This window comes from Leucopleurus acutus, assembly GCF_964270905.1.
Source record: "Leucopleurus acutus genome assembly, chromosome: 12".
Lineage (NCBI taxonomy): Eukaryota > Metazoa > Chordata > Mammalia > Artiodactyla > Delphinidae > Leucopleurus > Leucopleurus acutus.
In genome coordinates, this window is record NC_139154.1 from 50,076,920 (window position 1) to 50,094,222 (window position 17,303).

The window sequence follows — 17,303 nt, forward strand, 5'->3', positions numbered from 1 at the left end:
ATCTACACCACTCCCTAGACAATCTCAACCTGTCTCAGTTTATGCTGGCCTCTCCTGGATTTGCATCTCCTTTCCAGACCTCTCTCCTGAACGCCAGTGGCCTGTCTTCCTTGTCCACAAGCAGCCTCCACTTGGCCGTCTACCAGATCAGCTGAGCTCAGTGAACCTGCTCCTTCCGCAGCAGGCCCCAGCTCTCGTGAAGGCAGCTCCCTCCTTCCAGTGGCTCGGGCACAATTCTTGGATTTTATATTCTAAATACACCCAGAATTCAGCCGCTTTTCACCACCTTCACTGTTACTGTCTTTATCCAAGCCACCATCATCTTGCCTGGATGAATGCAATAGCCATTAGATTCATTGCCCCCGACTCCTCCCTTGGGCCCAAGTGGTCTGTTCTCCACATTGTAGCCACAGGAGCTAATATGCAAATCGCTTCAGGTCACTATTCTGCTCAAAACCGTCCTATGGCTTCAGTATGTTCGTCTGATGGCCTGACCCGGTCCCCATCACCCCTCCCTCATCTCTCACCTACTCTCCCTCCTGTTCTACCCACTCATCCTGGCTGCTCCTTGAGCACACCAGGCACGCTCCCGCCTGGGGACTCAGCCTCTGCTCTGCCGGAGTCCCCACTTATTTTCCTGGTTCAGTCCCTCAGCTCTTTCAGGACTCTGCTCAGCTGTCTTTTTCTCGGTAGGCTTCCCTTCACCACTCTATTTACGATTGCAAACTGCCTCTGAACTCCAGCACACCTGATGCCCCTTCACCCTACTTCTATGCACCCTAACCCTGTCTCTTTTGGGTGTCCTGAGGAACTTACGTTTACTGGTTATTGTCTGTTTGTCCCTCTTCCCCTGGAGTCAATGTAAGCTCCATGAGAGCAAGGATCTTCCTTTTGTTCATGAGTATCTCCCCAGTTCCTGGAACTGTGACTGGCGTGTAGTAGGCACTCAATACATATTTGCTGAATACATTTGAAAGACTTGGGAACTGGGTGGGTGTGGGCTGGCCCTTCACAGTACTTGCCTTGTGAGTGATGGTAGTGGTGGAAGCTAACATTTAGACCTATGGTTTTGCTCCCCTGGGGACGTTTGGAAATGTCTGGAGGCATTTTCGATGGTCATTTCTGAGGGATGCTACTGGCATCTGGTGGGTAGAGGCCAGGGATGCTGCTAAACAGCCTACAGTGTACAGGACGGGGGCTGAGGGGTGTGTGTGTGTGTGTGTGTGTGTGTGTGTGTGTGTGTGTGTGTGTGTGTATGGGGGGGTGGTTCCAGCAGCTGGAGCCCATTCCAGGCTTGGGTTGGCCAGGCACACGGGAAGAGCCACTCCACACAGAAATGCAGTAGAACCAGCAGAGCTGCCAAAGCCTGCAAGTTTAATTCCTGGGGTCCACTTCGTTCTCTAGTGAAGTCCATTTTTCGGCCTAGGGAGGACTGGAGATTGAGGTAGTGCCTGTAAAAGCTCTTTCTCCCTTTCTCAAATGACTCCTGAGGGGCGGAGGTGTGGAGCAACTGGGAAGAGCTATTCTTTTCCCCACGCCCATGCTATGCCCGACCCGACCAGCAGAGGGGGCTGCTCTCCGTCCCTGGCTTCTTTGGAACTTCCCTGGCACATCCAAGGTTTGAGAGCAAGTAGGTTGATTAATAAAATGATAAAATGCAGCAGTCCAGAGGAACAAGTAGATTACAATTGAATTAAAAAAGAAGGACTCAGTCCTGTGAAAAGACGTAATTGATGACAATCCAATCAAGTAAAAGTTCCTTGCGGAAGTCAATGCAATCTTTCTGCTTCGACGGAAGAATTACATTAGCACTCAATAAATTCCTGTGAAAATTACAGCGGCTTGTACTGTAATGGCTTAACACTTAACAAGCAGGTTGGAAAGTCCTGATTATAGTTGCTAAATAAAAGAGTCCAGACACTTCTCACGCACAAGCTTGCGCCTGCGCAGCTTACTCCCGTGGCTTGGTTTTCAGCCTCTGAGGTGGGGTTGGGGGTAGGGCACATACTTTACTCCTGGCTCCCAGCCTGGCGCCTGGCTCTTAGGAGCCTTGAGGTTATTCAGTGGAATTGAACTGCTTTCTCATAGCTCTTGTTCCCACATCTGTCTTCCAACTCTGCTCTTGAATAAGTTTCTGGGGAAGGAGCCCTGGGTCCTGAGACCTAGAACCCAGATCCCTGCCCCGGTCCCACCCAGTGCAGAAGTTCACCCTTGGGTGAGGGCGTGGCCTGGCCCAATGCCGAGAACCCCCTGCAGAGTGCTGAGTTCCCATCAAGACAGCCAGCACCACCAGGGTCCTGCGTCCCCCAGCACAGGCAAGAGGCATGGCTGCTGCTTTATCAGTCTCCACTGTCTCCCCTTCCTGGTCATTTTAGACCACTACTGGCTTTCTTAAGTACTGCTGTTGGAGCTCTCCCTGTTTGACAGCTGGACACCCCCAGTGGGGTCAGGAACCAGAATGAAGGGTTGTCTCTGGGGCTGCAGAGGATGACAGTCTGGCTTGTCAAGTGATGTGTTATAAGTGGAAAAGGGAAAAAGGCTGTAGAAACTGAGCCCCAAGCAAGTTTGGGGCAGCAAAAATAGGAGCCAGAGTCTCTGTGCTGCATTATGAGTGACTCTGGACAAGTCCCTTCACTTCTGTGGTCTCCATGTTCTCATCTGTGAAATGGGGGTAGTGGATTACATGGTCTTTCAGCTCTGAGTCTGTGCTTAAAATACTTAAAAAAATTTAATCACACAAATAATAAATAATATGTGAATGCATTATTTTTGTAACAATATCAGACATTACTGACAAAGCACCCTCAACTCCAGTCCCCTCTCCAGAAACAACCACTGTTATCTGTATCTTTCAGAACTTTTTCTATGGTTTTATATGCATATATGTGGCTATGAGTCTGTGATTTTGAGCTGAACAAGACATGTTTAGTCTGGTATTTTCCTGTTTATGATAATATGGCTAAAGACAATGGTGCCCTTGCAAGAAAGCTTAGGCAGTGGGCTTTAACTCGCACTTGTGCTAAGAGGAACCACCATTTGCCCATTTTAGCAGAATTCAGCTCTTCAGTTTTAAAGATTGCTCATAAAATCCATGCCTCAGCCTCGGTGCCTGTAGGGATGTGCGACCCCCAAAGCCACACCACCCACCTTCTCATGCACCCAAATGGCCCTGGAAAGGGAGGAGCGTTTGCAGGCAGAACAAAGGGTGAGTCCCGCCATCTTTGAACGTGAGGTCTCCAAAGGCATGTGTCCAGTGTTTGTGTCCTCTGAGGGACCTGCCTGGGTCCTGGTGAGTGTGGAGGAGAAACCCCCGCTCTGGGCACTTACACTGGGGCAGGCATCTTCCCCCTGCTGCCCGACCAGGATGTACAGCACATCGTCCTTCTCCAGGTTGAAGATGCCCAGCACAGACACGCCGTGGGATCGCATCATCGTGTTCTTCCCGCCTTTCCCGCCAGCGGCTCCGTAGCCTGATATGCTGCAACAGGACAGAGCGCATGGGCTCCTGCCATGGTATGAAGACTGACTCCCCTCCTGCCAACCCAGCGGCTCCTAACAGGCCGAGCGCATCACCCTCGTGCTGGAGGTCTCTCCCCTGCATCAGCCCATGAGGTCAGCAAGGAGGGTCCTCTCTCCGCTGTCAGGAGAGGGAGGTCAAGTTCAGAGAGGGGCAGGGAGATGCCTCATTCACAGAGCTAGGAAGGTAAAGAAGTAGTAAGGGGTAGAAGAGAGGAAGAGAGGGAGAAGGGGGGCAGGGAGAGAGAGAAGAGATGAAGACAGGGGGAGTCTGTATTAATGTGGGCTGTTGGGGTGATGGTGTCCTGAATACCTGGGGTTTCCTGTTATGGACTTCTCTCCCTGTCCAAGAGCAAAGAACTCATGTGGTCAACCTTAGACAAGTAATTGGACTTTCCAGTTCCTCATCTGTAAAATGGGGATAAGAAAAACCTACCTTCTAGCCCAGGTGTGTGGTGAAGATTGAAGAAATGAAGTGTCGCAAGTCTCAGAATAGTGGCTGGCATGTAAGAAGCACCCACTAAGTATTTATTATTCTTCTTACTGGTAGAAGGAGCAGTAATTGACTTGGTACAATGTTTTAAAGTCTCCCTATGGGGTCTAGACACAAGGAGTCCCACATGGAATGATTGAGGAGAGCGGTGTTTACGAGCACAGACTGTTTATTCGCATCCCGCCAGCAACTCCTTCTGGAGCAATGTGTGTGGGGACAACAAACAACCAATCATGATGAAAATAAAACCAGCAAGTGGGGATGCGGGAGTACTTCTGCTGCCCCTTAGGTTGTTGAGTTGAAGTCAAGCAGGGATGGGGGAGAAAGGACCCAACTGATGAACCGTACCAGAAGAGCGGTGTGCCCTGAAGACAGCTCGTGTGCCCGATAGACACGCCTCCCCAGAGACCGGCTGCCAGGGAGAGGGACTTGGGGGGCTTTCACGTCCCTGCATATTCAGATCCAAGGTCCTTGAAGAAAAGCTTCTGGGGAGAGCTGCAAGATGGTTTTGCACACGTGTGCACATGGCGGCTTCTCCACCTATACTTCTAGGAAATGTCCTGTGTTCCAAGCATGGGAGGGGCCTCCTGGAGGCCTTCCTAAGGCGGAGACCAGGCCTGTTCTGCAGAGACAAGCCTGGAGGGACAGCTGATGGCTAACGTGGCAGGTGAGGACCTGAGGTCTCTGTAGAGAGCGAGGGAGAATTGAGCCCACTGTCCTGTCTCCGGGGCCCGGCACCGATGGGAGATCATTGCAAACTGGTGTAAGACCACGTGCCTAAGAGGAGGCAGGAGACGGGCTCCAGGCCCTCGGGGGGCTTCCAAAGAAATTGGGGAGACAGAGTTATGACATCTCCCTGTGGGGGTGGTTATATCGGGGAGGCAAAGCGGAGGCACCAAAGGGCTCTGGGTTTCCATGTGAGGAGTGGACCTCTCAGAGTCCCAGATCCTTCCCTCGTCAAAGAGGGACCATTCTTTCCTTTCTGAACTCACAGGGGCATGGGAAGGTTCAACATCTGAAGGAGATAATGGGTGAAAGCCCCGAGAAAGTGGCAGGTCTCGGCACAAATCAGGGCCATCATGTGCTCGGGGCCCGGGAAAGAGGCGGAGGACTGCGACCGACATTGAGGCAGCGGAGCTGGAGGCCTTGGCTGGTTTGGGGCGTGTGGGGTGTGGGTTTGAAGTCGGCTTCATGGTGGAGATGATGGTTGGGTAGGACCCAGACAAGCAGAAAGAGGTGGAGGGTACGGGTCAGGCTTGTGTGAACGTGAATGAAGAGGCAGGAAACCTAGGCGCTGGGGTGGGGGAGTGGGGCGTCGTAGCTCTGCAGAGGGAAGTAGGGCCGATTCCTGAGCGTCCTGCAATGTGCCAGGCGTGAGTGCCTATGGCGTCCCCCCAGCAGCCGTAGACAGTAGCTGTTAGCGATCTCACTTGGCAGTTGAGGAAACCGAGGCCCAGAGGGGTCCATTTGGACCGGGCAAACCCTGGTCCAGAGCTCGACATTTCCCCTCATGGAGCCCATTTCCCCTCCGACATGCTGCTGCGAGGTTATATGATGCACGAGAGTGGTCCTAGAAGCTACTGGCCCATCCTAATTCACTCAGCCCCTCAGCCACACCCTCGCTCCTGACCCATTGGAAAAGGAGAGGTGATAAGGACAATTAAAAGGCTGAGGGAGAAGGAAGGCTCATTGCTGAAAGGAAAGCAGCAGAATTATTTAGCTCAGAGAAGGCAAGCCTGGGGCCGGGGTGGTGCTGGGCATTCCAGAGACTCTGTGGAGTATAGAGACAGCAACGTGGGCGTAGACGGGCCACATCTGTCCTGCTGGCCCCTCCAAGGTTCCGGGGCTTTGGCAGGTTACCTAAGAAAGTCGTTTCCATCTGAAGGTGTTGTGGGCTTGGAAAACTGCGGCCCAAGAGGGAGTCCTCACCCTGCCCACTTCTGCTATGTCTGAGAGGTAAGCTGTACCCGGCTCATCCTTTCTGCATCATTCGCATGCATTGTGAATCGTTCTGAACTCTTTCACATGTTTAAATTTAGCCAAAGCATTATATTTTAGAAGTTGCTTGTTCCTGACATGTTTTCCCCTCTCTAAGCCTTCTTTCCTATTTCTCTTGCCCCCAACCGAGTCTGAACTCCAGCCCCATTTGGGTCTTGACCTGGCTCTCGGCAGTGAAGTGGATGGAAAGAGCCCTGGGTTCTGAGTCATACCCTGGGCGCTCTGCTGGCTGTGTGACTTGGGGCAACTTGCTTAACCTCTCAGAGCCTCAGCTTCCCCTACCAAGGAAAAAAATGAGGACCCCCGCCCTCATGAGGGTAAGTAGTGGGTTTGAAAAGATTACAAACTGCTCCCAAGTGCAAGGGGGACTCTGGGCTGGGGTCAGCTCTACAGACCCCAAAGGAGACAGTAGAGATTGGCACCCAGGTGTCAGCAGCTGGAGTTTGCTTTCCTGCGTGATGGCCTCAGCCCCACGTTTCCACCTGGACTATTACTGGCTTAAAGACACGGGACTGGCGGCTGCCCACCTGGGCTACTGGTAGGGGGTAGTGCCTCCCTCATCAGTCCTGTGAGGCCTGAAATCCCACCACAGAGCTTCACTCCTTTGGAAACTTCTAGCTGCTACTAGAAGGCCCATCTCCTCCTGGGTGGGCTGTGCCACAGTGAAAAGAGCACAGGCTGGAAGCAGACAGACCTGGATCCAAATCCAACTCCGTCACTCAGGGCCAGGAACTGGGTTAGACATCTCCTGCTCCTGCCCGGGTGTTGGCCTTGCACTTGGTCAACCTTGAGAGCCAGAGCCTCCTGAACTTTTGTGTCCAAGGCACCTTGCTTACCTCTCCTGGTTCTGGCCCTGTTACTCGCCAGCTGTGTGACCTTGGGTAGTTTATGTACCCTCTCTGAGCTCCAGTTTCCTCATCTATCAAAGGGGGATAAGAATATTTACCTTAAAAGGCTGTTGTGAGAGTTATATGAGATAATGCCCCTTATAAGGGGCCTAGTTCAGCCCCTGGAGGGTAGCTAGTGAGTAACAAATAGTAACTGCTGTGCTAATGTACACCTGGGGGAGCCTGTCCACTCCTCTCCTGGGGTGACTTCTGAGAAGCAGAAGGGGGTGAGTGAATAAGGCCCCGGATTCTAGAGATCAGGGCAATAGGTGGAGCAGGGTGTGGCCGAGGAGCCAGGGTCAAGGGTGTTCAGTTTCACCCAGGACCTACTTCCACAGGGAGGCAGTGGGAGCATAATGCCAGCCCTGGCGCTCTGAGGACCCCCGAACTGTACGAATCATGTTACACAGACTTGTGCCAGAATAATGACCTCAGCCTGAATCTTCGAAGCCTTTTCCCATCCCTTGTAAACAACTTATTTGGATGGTTGACAAATGACAACAAATTAAAATACTTGCCACTCCAGTGGGGAAAATGCCTCGCAGTGATTCCAATTTACTGGAAGTTACAGGATACTGTTCTCAACGAGCTGATGCTGTAATTTTTTTGTTTGTCTTCATCTAAACCCACGTCCCCTAGTCAGCATGGATGTTTATTGGGTTTGCGTTTTGTATTATTGACTGTGAGCTATTGTTACCTGATGTAATTGAGTTGTGAATCTTCTTAAAATAAAGAATTAGCTGCAAATCAAAGTGGCTGCCTGCTGGAACCTGAAAGGAGAGCACAGCTGGTGTGCAGCGTGATGGCGGTGTCAGCGGCACACTTGGTGGGGCTGCCGGGGGCGGTGGAGGGGGGGAAGGAGTGAGAGGACCCCACCAGGGGAAGCAGGAAGCACCTCATTTCTCTTCCACACCTGCTCTGGGCTCTGCCTCTAACACCCAGTGGGACCTTGAGTGAGTCCCTTCCATCCTCTGTGTCTTGGTTTCCTCCTCTGTGAAATCAGAAGAGTTAGGTCCGCCCTGTGTATCCATCCTGCCTCCAGGTCTGCTGTGAGAGCACAGGAGACATTGGGTATGTGCAGGGCTTGGTCAGGGTGAGAGCTCTGTGCAGGTACAGAGTCGTATGATCCAGATGGGTCAAGCGAGCCATCAGATGACACCCCCGGGGGTCAGCGGTGGAGGCGTGTGCTCCTTGCTGCCCCAGTTCCATTCCAGTTTTGCACCAATGTGTAAGCCTCATCGTCCACTCATTCCCTACCACCTTCCTGACCCAGGAATATCAGAGCTGGAAGAGATGTCAGTGACCTCTCTCTCCAACCCCTCCTTCAACAGATGAGAGCAGGGGCAGCACACTTTCAAGGTCATACAGTGTGTCAGAAGTTGAACCCGAACTTCATTCTGCCTGCGGCTCATGGATCTTTGCTCAGTGCTGCCCCCCTCCCTCCACTTTCCCTGCTCTGTGCTCTTCATGGCTGTGGCTATCTGCACAATTACTCTGGCAATGAATCATGACTTGTGACTCTCTTCTACAATTGTTTAGAACTTGATTGGCATTGTGGACTGTTAGTGAACTTTTCTGCCCTGTGGCCTTTGCAGGGACTGCAAGACTCCAGAGGCTCAGTCCTCTCTACGAGTTCTGCAGCATCTATTCAGGGCCTGGCAGACAACTGGAGGCCCCTTGCACCGCACCACCCCGGCTCAGAGCCGGGCAGGCAGTAGGCGCTCCGTGGGAGGCCTGTGGATTTGAACGATGGTGTCATCCAGCTGCACGTGCTGGTCTGTGGCGCCAGGTGAGAAAACTAGTGTCAGTGATGGAGGCCGTCAGGAACAGCTGTGGCCCAGGTTGGCTGGGGGGCCTTGCTGGCTCCAGCTGGGATCTGAGACCTCTTGTACGTGATGTCTGAGGAACAAGTGAACCATGTGAGAACTGTCATCAGGAGCTGTGGGCTGTGCTTGATCAAAGTTTTTATAGACGATCTGTGGGCACGTGCGCATGCGTGTGCGTGTGTGTATTTGTGTGTGTACGTGGGAAGCTGGGGGAGGTGGGGGACAGGGAAGAATATGGAGAGGCAGGAGAACAGGCTATGGGCTGGGCCGAGGGAGGGAAGGATGAAGAGGGGAAGAAGTCAGGACAGCGAGAGGCTGGCTGGCTGACATCTGCATGCGACTGGCCCTGCGCGGGGTGTCACACAACGAATCGCACTAAATGCCCCCGGGCCTTGGAGCCGGACTCAGTCAGTGTGTGTCTCCATTTTAGGCGGAGGCTGAGGCTCCTGCCCCGGCACACACCCCACAATCCACGCTCCTGCTCTGATCCACCTTAGCTGCCCTCCTCCGTGGGCACTCAGAACCAAGACTTGGAAATCTCCCAGATCAGGTGTCCCTCCCGCTCCCATCCCACCCACCCAGTCCTCCAGTCATGCCGATTCTACCTCCCAAACATTTCGGCCTCTCCCGCCATGTTTCCCCTGCCCTGGTTTAGCCCCATGTGACTCTTGCCTCCATGACCTCACCAGCCTTCCCTCTGTTTTCCCTGCCTCCCCACTTGCTTCTCTCACCACCACCATCACGCTGGCACCAGAAGGAGCTGAACGTGTTCGGGAGGTGAGGCTCCAGCCTCAGGGCCAGGTCCTGCTTCAGCTCCTGCAGGCCCTGGCTGGCCCCAGGGGCTCCTTCCACCAGGAAGGCCCTCCCCTCGTCTTCGTAGACAACTCTGTCACCTTCAAGACTTAACTCAGGCTTCTGTCTCCCTGTGGAAGCCATCCATGAACTCAGGCCCTTCCCCTGGCCTCTGACACAGGGCTGTGTGTAAGCCTCCATTGCAGTACCTTCTACATCACACTGAAAGGCTTTGTTCCTACATCTACCGCTGACTGGGGCTCCTCTTGGGCAGAAACTGGGTCTTGCACCTCTTTATATAGGCATAGTGTCCTAATAGGTGCTTAATATGGTCCGCTGAGATGTGCACAGCAGGAGGGGAGCAGGTATGGACACCTGTCCTGTTCTGACAGAGGAAGTGGCAAATCCAGGGGAAGGGGAAGCCCAGGGCAGGAAAGCAGTATGTGCCTGTGTGGGGAGGAGATGGGGATTTAGGTTTTGCCCCAAAAGCCCCACCTTAGCCTGGCACGTCCCACCTGTCTCCTTCCTGGCCTGTCCTTCCTCTCCCTCTTCGTGGTAGTAGACAAAGGTGTAGAAGATGGGAGAGGAACACCGGCTAAATGACCAGTTAATTAAGAGTGGAGGTGTTTTCATTACTATATATAAAACAGATAACTAATAAGAACTTACTGTATAGCACAGGGAACTCTACTCAGTAGTCCGTAATGACCTATATGGAAAAAGAATCTAACAAAGAGTGGATATATGTATACGTATAACGGATTCACTTTGCTGTACAGCAGAAACTAACGCAACATTGTAAATCAACTACACTCCAATAAAAATTAATTTAAAAAAAGATTCTTTTTCTTTCTTTTTTTTTTACCTGTATGCATCCCTGAGCAAGCCCCAGGCAATGACGTCTCACTGTGGCACACAGTGGGTGCTTGATAAGTATAGCTCGCTTTCCCTCACCTCTCTGATCAGTAGGTAGAGACCTTGACTGTAGCAATAATCGTGCCAGGCCTCAAGCTGCAGCCAGGCAGAACTAGCTGAGCGCCACACTCTTCCAGGAATAGATGGACTCCCTAAGGAATGATTCCAACCTTTCTGTTCTCAAGAACCTTTTACATCCATCCTCCTGTGTGTCCTACGGTTGTCTCACTAGACGAACTGCACTTACTAAATAAGAATTAGTTAATATGGAGAAAATATCTTCCAGAAAAAGGGCACCTGACTTCTCAACCTGGATATTCTGACTTGGGGACATTTCGATGTGGTCTGAATAGCAAATCATTAAATGGTCTGCTGCTTTGATGCGATGTTATGTGACCAGCAGACATTATTGTCCAAGTCTCAAGCCTCATCCAGGGTCAAGGATGAGGTGAGGGTCAGGAATATCTGTAAGTCTTCGCTGGGTTAAAAAACAAGGAGTCAACAGCAACAACAAAAACCCAAAGGCAACATTGTTTGGCTTTGATTCTTCCATTTTGATATGGTGCTTCTCAGGCCAGTTCAAAAAAGTCCCGATCAGAAGAGTCCCCTTTACAAATGTGGGTACTTCGAAGTGTCCTGCTTCAACAGAGAAACGGCTCCTGCGCGTGTTTCGGAGTGTTCAGCGGGCAGTGCTGGGGGCTGGGAGCTAGTCTCAATATTCCAAAGAGAGAAACGGAAACCGTTCTCTGATTTGGGCTGGGCTTGTAGCAACATGGGTGGTTATACCGTGGCAATTTACACAGATCAGAAACCTGGCTAGACTTAGATGTGGCTGTGATTAATAAAAAATAGGAAAATGAATTATTACTTAATAAGTGTAGTTTGGCAGGCAAAACCTTTCAAAAGGCAGGGCCTATCTGAAGAAGTCAGAAAAAAGTCCTTGGAAGCAGAGAAGTCAGGAACTACGGCTGTTCCTGGAAATGCTGTCTGGCCACTGCCTGACACCACTCCAGGGGATTTCGCTGCCGTCACCTGGGCTGGGGAGCACCTGCCACATGCAGGGCATGTGCGAGGCACTTGTACGTGATCTTTGCAACCAACTGGGCAGGTGTTAGCAACCCCCAACCTTCGCCTTTTACAGGTGGGGAAACAGAGTCTCAAGAGATTAAATAACCCGCCCGAGTTTGGAAGTGGGTCTGATTCACACTATCTCAGGAGGAACGCAGCTCAAGAGGACCTCCATAAGTCGCAGAGGACTTCGAGCCAGTCTAGCCTGGGAGTTGCCCTGGGCAGGGATGGGACAATGGGTTTTGCTGGGGGTAAGTGTTGAGGTCTCTGTCTGCCTTACAGCTCCTCTGCTTTCTTCTTCACATTGCTTTTTGTGTGTGGGGATCTGCACCAAGGGCTGGGCTGGCCACTATCCCTTCAGGCGGTGGGGCCTCCCCTCCCAGGCTCTCACTTCTGGAGGCTTCCTGGAGGTGGGTACTGCATGATTCCTATGCCCCCTTCCATTTCCTGTTTCCTGAGTGGGAGTTTTAATGGAAAGAACCAATAGACTTTGAGACTGAGGGTCCTGGGTTCAAATTCCAGCTTTGTCACTGACTGAGTGGCCTTAGATCTATTGCTAAGCTTCCTGACACGTTTCTTCATACGGAATCAAGGGAATATGGATAAAAACAATAGTAATAACATCTACCTCATTGTGAAAAGGAGGAGGAATACCTAGTGGGTCCTCAACAGATATGCATCCCCTTCTCTCTAGGACAGTGGATGACCCCTGGAAATTCAGCCAGGTCGGAAGGGGAGGCCCGGCCTGCTCAGTATGGCGTGGCCAAGGGTAGCCGGAGGTCTTTGGCCATTTACTAGGGATGTGTGGGACCTGGAGCAGCTAATCTGATTGCAGTCAAGCCTTGTTATTGCATTCCTGCCCAGAATGTCATTTAAAAAGCACTCAGGGCTTTCCCCGGAATGCATTTACACTGAAGTCCCAGGGGTGGGAATGTGCGGAAAACAGGGCTACCTGAGAAGCCCCTTTCCTTCCCAGGGGGCTGAGGATGTGCCGGGGGGTTGGGGGCCGCGGGAGGGGAAGCAGCTCACTTCCCACTGTGTTCAGCCTCTAGGGGGCATCTGCACAAATGACAGCAAAATTACGATGCTTCCTGTTTACACAGCCCAGCCGTGTGCGGTGGGAGGAAACTCTGCAGAGCTGCGCCTCCGAAGTCTGGGCTTGGAGGCCATTTCTTGACCACGTGGCCGTGGGAAGCTCCTGACGCTCTGAGCCTCCGTTTTCTCAACTGTAAAATGAGGACTGCGGCACTGGCCTTGCCCACGGCATCAAGCTGAGCGAGGATGACAGCATGTGCTGTGGTTAACCCCGCGGCTGCATTGGCGTCATCGGGGAACTTGCTAGAAATTCAGATTCTCGGTGAATGAATGAATATGGATGGATACCATGAGTACAGTGAGTACCACTGGTGTCTCCCTCCTCAACCTGCATCCAATAAATGTCAGTGTTTTGTCATATTTGCTTCATTAATGTAAAAATGTTTAGCATGAAAAAAAGAAATTCATATTCTTGGACCCCAGTCCAGACCTATAAAATCATACACTCCGCGAGTGGAAGCAGCAATCTCTGTTTTAACTGGCCTTCCTGTCATTCCGATGCCCGCTCAAGGTTAGGAGCCACTGGTCTAGGCCTTGCCATTAGCTTCGCTTAGCTGAGTGCCCGTTGGAGTCGGGCCTCCCTCCAGCCTGGCCTGGCTCTGGTGGAACACTGTGGGGTTGGGCCTGGGATAGGAGTTCCAGAATAGTTGCTTCACTTGCACACAGTGAAGGCCCAGGAAAGGAGGGTCAAGCATAAGAAATCATCTTGCACGTGTATCACACTTTTGTCTCCCAAACATTTTGACATTCATTGCCTTATTTGAACAGCATGAAGTTCAAAGAACAGCTCACTATAATTACAGTTATTAATAAAGCTAAAGAATGTTCTGAAGCTGGTGCATGCATGCATATCATCTCCACAAATGAGTCTGGGCTCCTTGAGGACAGAGGACACAGCTTCCTTTCTTGCCATACTCCATTATCCCAAATCTCCCCAGCTCCAGCCCTTACACTCCAATGTGGGCCAGAGTCTGTGGCCTCGGAGCCTTGGCCTGCCCGGGCACCCCAGGACAGCAGGCATGCACCCAACGGCAGGACCCCAGTCCTCTTCGGGAGGGTGGATCTGCCCCTTGCCCTCCCCCTCCCCCATACCCACCTGTAGGTGTCGGTGGCTGGCACCTTCCAGGTCTGGATGCCCTTCAGGGGGCCCTCGCTCCCCACCACCACGCTCAGGTTGGAGTTCCGGTAGGCATTGTTGCACTGGGCCTGCGTCGGGCCGTGGGGCCCACTGGCCCCGCATGTGGTGAACAGCCAGTGAACTGCACACAAGAGGAAAGGCGATCACTCACTTGGCCTGGCCCTCCCTCCTCCGTGGGCCTCCCTCTGCTGCCTCTGAGCTGTCCGCTCCATGAGGCCAAACCCACATTCCAAGATGGTACCCATGTCGGGGCAAGGAACACTAATCAGTCATTTGAACTGGAAACGTCTGTTGAAGATCTACTGTGTGCCAGGCCCTGGACCAGATAGATACTAAGGGAGAGACACAAATGGAGCAGACTTGGACCCTGGCCTAAAGAAGCTTACAGCCTACTAAAGGGAGACCCAAAGGGATGCAACAAGACAGGACAGTAACAGAAAAAGAGCCTCAAGAGGGTCTGGCTAACATTGCACTGTGAAGGTTCTGAGGAGGGAGAGAAGACCCCTCTCAGGTGAGACAGGCGGGCGGTGGCCAGGTCCTCTCCTGGTTTCTCAATGAGTCCAGCACAGTGCTGGGCAAAGAACAGGTGCTCAATCTGTGCTATTGTGACTGGATCTAACCCGCTTCCGAAAGTTTGATATCTGCATATAGGATCTTCTTAGCTTGGAGAAGATCAGAAGAGTAAAGTGGACACAGAGTCAGCTCCATGCCCTCCTCCCCCACATTGGTTGGGTTTGGAAATGCATTAGAAGCAGCTCTCAGGCTCTCTATGTAACAGAGTGTAAAAAATGGGAAACAGGTCACATCTGCCTTTGGTGCACGTTCTTTTCCAAGCCCCTCACCGCTTCCTGGTGCTCTGTCCTCAACCGGAGCACCCAATGCTCTTAGGTGGCCTTCTGGGGGTGCCTCAGGAACACCCAGCACATCCCCACCCCTCCACTGCCACTGGGCCATTCCTTCCAAACTTTCTATCTTTGAGCCTGGCTGGACCTTGGGGAATTGTCAGATTTCATCCTGGCAGGAATTTTAACATGATTACAACCTATAAAAACTTCCAAAAAAATGTGCTCTTGATAAATTACTTTTACTTAAAATACAAAAATCTCATTATAAGATTGAAGAAATTATTTCCCTTTAAAGTGATTAAGTCGAACTCCACCTACAGAAAATTACGAAAAAATTAATTTGGGTGTATATAGTTTTGTTTGCTGAAGCATAAAATTCTTTTGATGACTTTCAGCTAACTTGATGCAAAAATGAAAGGTTAATTTGGGTTGCTAATTATTAGCAATCAGATTGAGATTACACTGGGCAGTCTTGATAATCTGAAAACCGGGCTGGCTGTGGTGGGCTTTTGTGACACTGCCCCAGAGCTGAGGTCGGGAGACCTCAGCCCTCGTTGGGGTTCTCATGCATACAGCTACTCAATACTGAGCACTCAATACCTTTCTTGGCTTCATTTTTTCGAATGAAGATGTTGGTTTCTATCTGGTTTCTGAAGGTTGTTTCAAGGGCAAGAGGGTGACGAATCCATTCATCTTTGGTGTGGATGGCTGATTGTTAATTTTCTCATCTATTTGTATTATAAGGGGTAACCTGTTCATTCAAAGGACTAACTCTTTACTGGAGGCATTTCAGCAGAGCTGTCTTGGCCAGATGTCCTTTCACCCTCTCCAGTGTTCAAATCACGTGTGTGGGCTGTGCCAGAGGGGAGAAGCGGAAAGGATTCAGGCTTTGAAATCAGCACGAACATCCGAGTTTGCGAGCAGCCTCATCATTGTTGATTATGGGACCTCGATCATGTTCCATTGTCTGTGAAAGGGGCTGGGTTGCCATGAGGATTAAAGAAAGCGAGGGGTATGAAAGGTCACTGTAAAGTCCAAAACTCTAAAAATGTGAGCTGTGTCGCTGACACCTGCCTGCACCCAAGGCCGGTGCTGTTCCTGACAATGGGAAACGCGGACAGGGTTTCTGTGTATAGGGATCCCTCCGCCAACAGCACCTAGGAATTTAAACTCGGTGAGTTGGGGATGACGATAGGAGCAGGGAAAAAGGAACAGCTCAGAAAAGAAGTTAAAAAGTACACTCCTCCCCGTGGTCTCTAGCTCCCTGAAGCCTATTCTGCAGGTTCAGTCTGTGCCTATAGCGAGCAGCCTGGGTTTGGGGGCAGCCTTATCAATCTGGGGCAGAAGCATGATGGTTCACTTAGTTAGTTCAGTCCTGGAAATTAAAGAATTTAGACATATATAAATATGTATTTTTTTTCCCCTGAAGAGTGTGCTGAGGAAGACAGTTCAAGGAAGGCGTGGGCTCGGCACCCTACTGGAGCACGTCCTTCAGCAGGACCCTCTTCTGCCTCGCTTAACATTGCTCTGAAGGTTCTGAGATGTTCCCAGAGAGGGTGGGCTTCTACTTCTTGGCCAAGTTGGGCATCTGACGGGGTAGGAAGAGGGGAATGGGCTTTGGATGCAGATGGGGCAAATTTTCTCATTGGATTTTACCTCTGATGAGGTATGAGAACTGGGGTAAACTCTACGTCCTCTCTGAGCCTCAATTTCTTAATCTGAACAAGTGGAGGTAATAACACCTAGTACTTAGACATGCTGTGGAGTATTCAATGATGACCTAAGCAAAGTGCTTAGAACAACATTATGCATTAGAGACGCATAGTGAATATAGCTTAAAAAGTGTGTAACTTCCTGCTCAGTTTTTGACTGTAAGGAAGCAGAGACACCCAATCTCAAGATTTATGTTCCCCAGTCCATAAAGAAGGGACTCTAAGGGCTGTTTCTCAATAAAGGGACCAATGTTTTCCCAACTCAGTGGACATATATTAGTCTCAGGTGGTTTCTATGCACAAAATTCTGTTTTCATTTTCAGCAACTGCTGATGGAGAGGTCCAGAGCGGGAATTCTTTCTAAAGTAGATTCCATGGGAATAGACGATTTGCCATCCCAGGTCAAACCCATGATTCACCCAGCTGGAATTCTGTTGCTCCCACAGCCTTCGAGGCATGGTGGTCCTCCCTGCTCCCTTGGATGGCTCTGAGTCTCGTAAATCTGCCCAAAGTTGTTTGGAATTAATTTCTGTGTCCCACCAGCAGCACTTCTTCGGGGTATGGATTCTCTGAGTTTATTGCCCATTGTGAAGGGCTGTCCTGCTTCTGATGTGTGTGGGCTTGTCTTACTAAAGCTTCATCCTGTCGGTTCTCTTTGCTCATTCTGTTTGGAATCTCATAGACATCACAGAATGCCACAGCAAGATGGGACCTTGGAGATATCTGAATTCAGTGGTTCCCAAACCACCTAAGGACCTTTAAAAATACAGATTCCAGGGCCCTGAAGATTCAGATTAGTAGATACTAGGTTGGGGCCACGGTGGAGGGAGGATAATATTTGCATTATATGACAACTTTTCCAGGAGAGCCAGACTGCTGTAAACAGAGTGGATAATCAGTCAAGCTAGGAGTTAAACATAGATCTTCTGAGTTTAAGTTCAAGACTTGAAAAGGTGCTACAGTCACCATGAAATCCTCAAGGAACCTTTCTGCAAGTCTGGGTTTTTTTTTTTCCCCC

At 51.0% G+C, this 17,303-nt stretch overlaps 1 protein-coding gene across 1 annotated transcript in view; it reads right to left on the reverse strand.

Annotated features, from left to right (window-relative positions):
- ALK (ALK receptor tyrosine kinase) overlaps positions 1-17,303 on the reverse strand; it is a gene marked incomplete at both ends in the record, with an annotated part of 718,218 nt that overhangs the window by 44,572 nt on the left and 656,343 nt on the right. The window contains 2 exons of the mRNA XM_082851437.1: positions 3,328-3,478; positions 13,687-13,849. Coding sequence (XP_082707563.1) covers positions 3,328-3,478; positions 13,687-13,849 — 314 coding nt within the window. The remainder of the gene's footprint in view (positions 1-3,327; positions 3,479-13,686; positions 13,850-17,303) is intronic.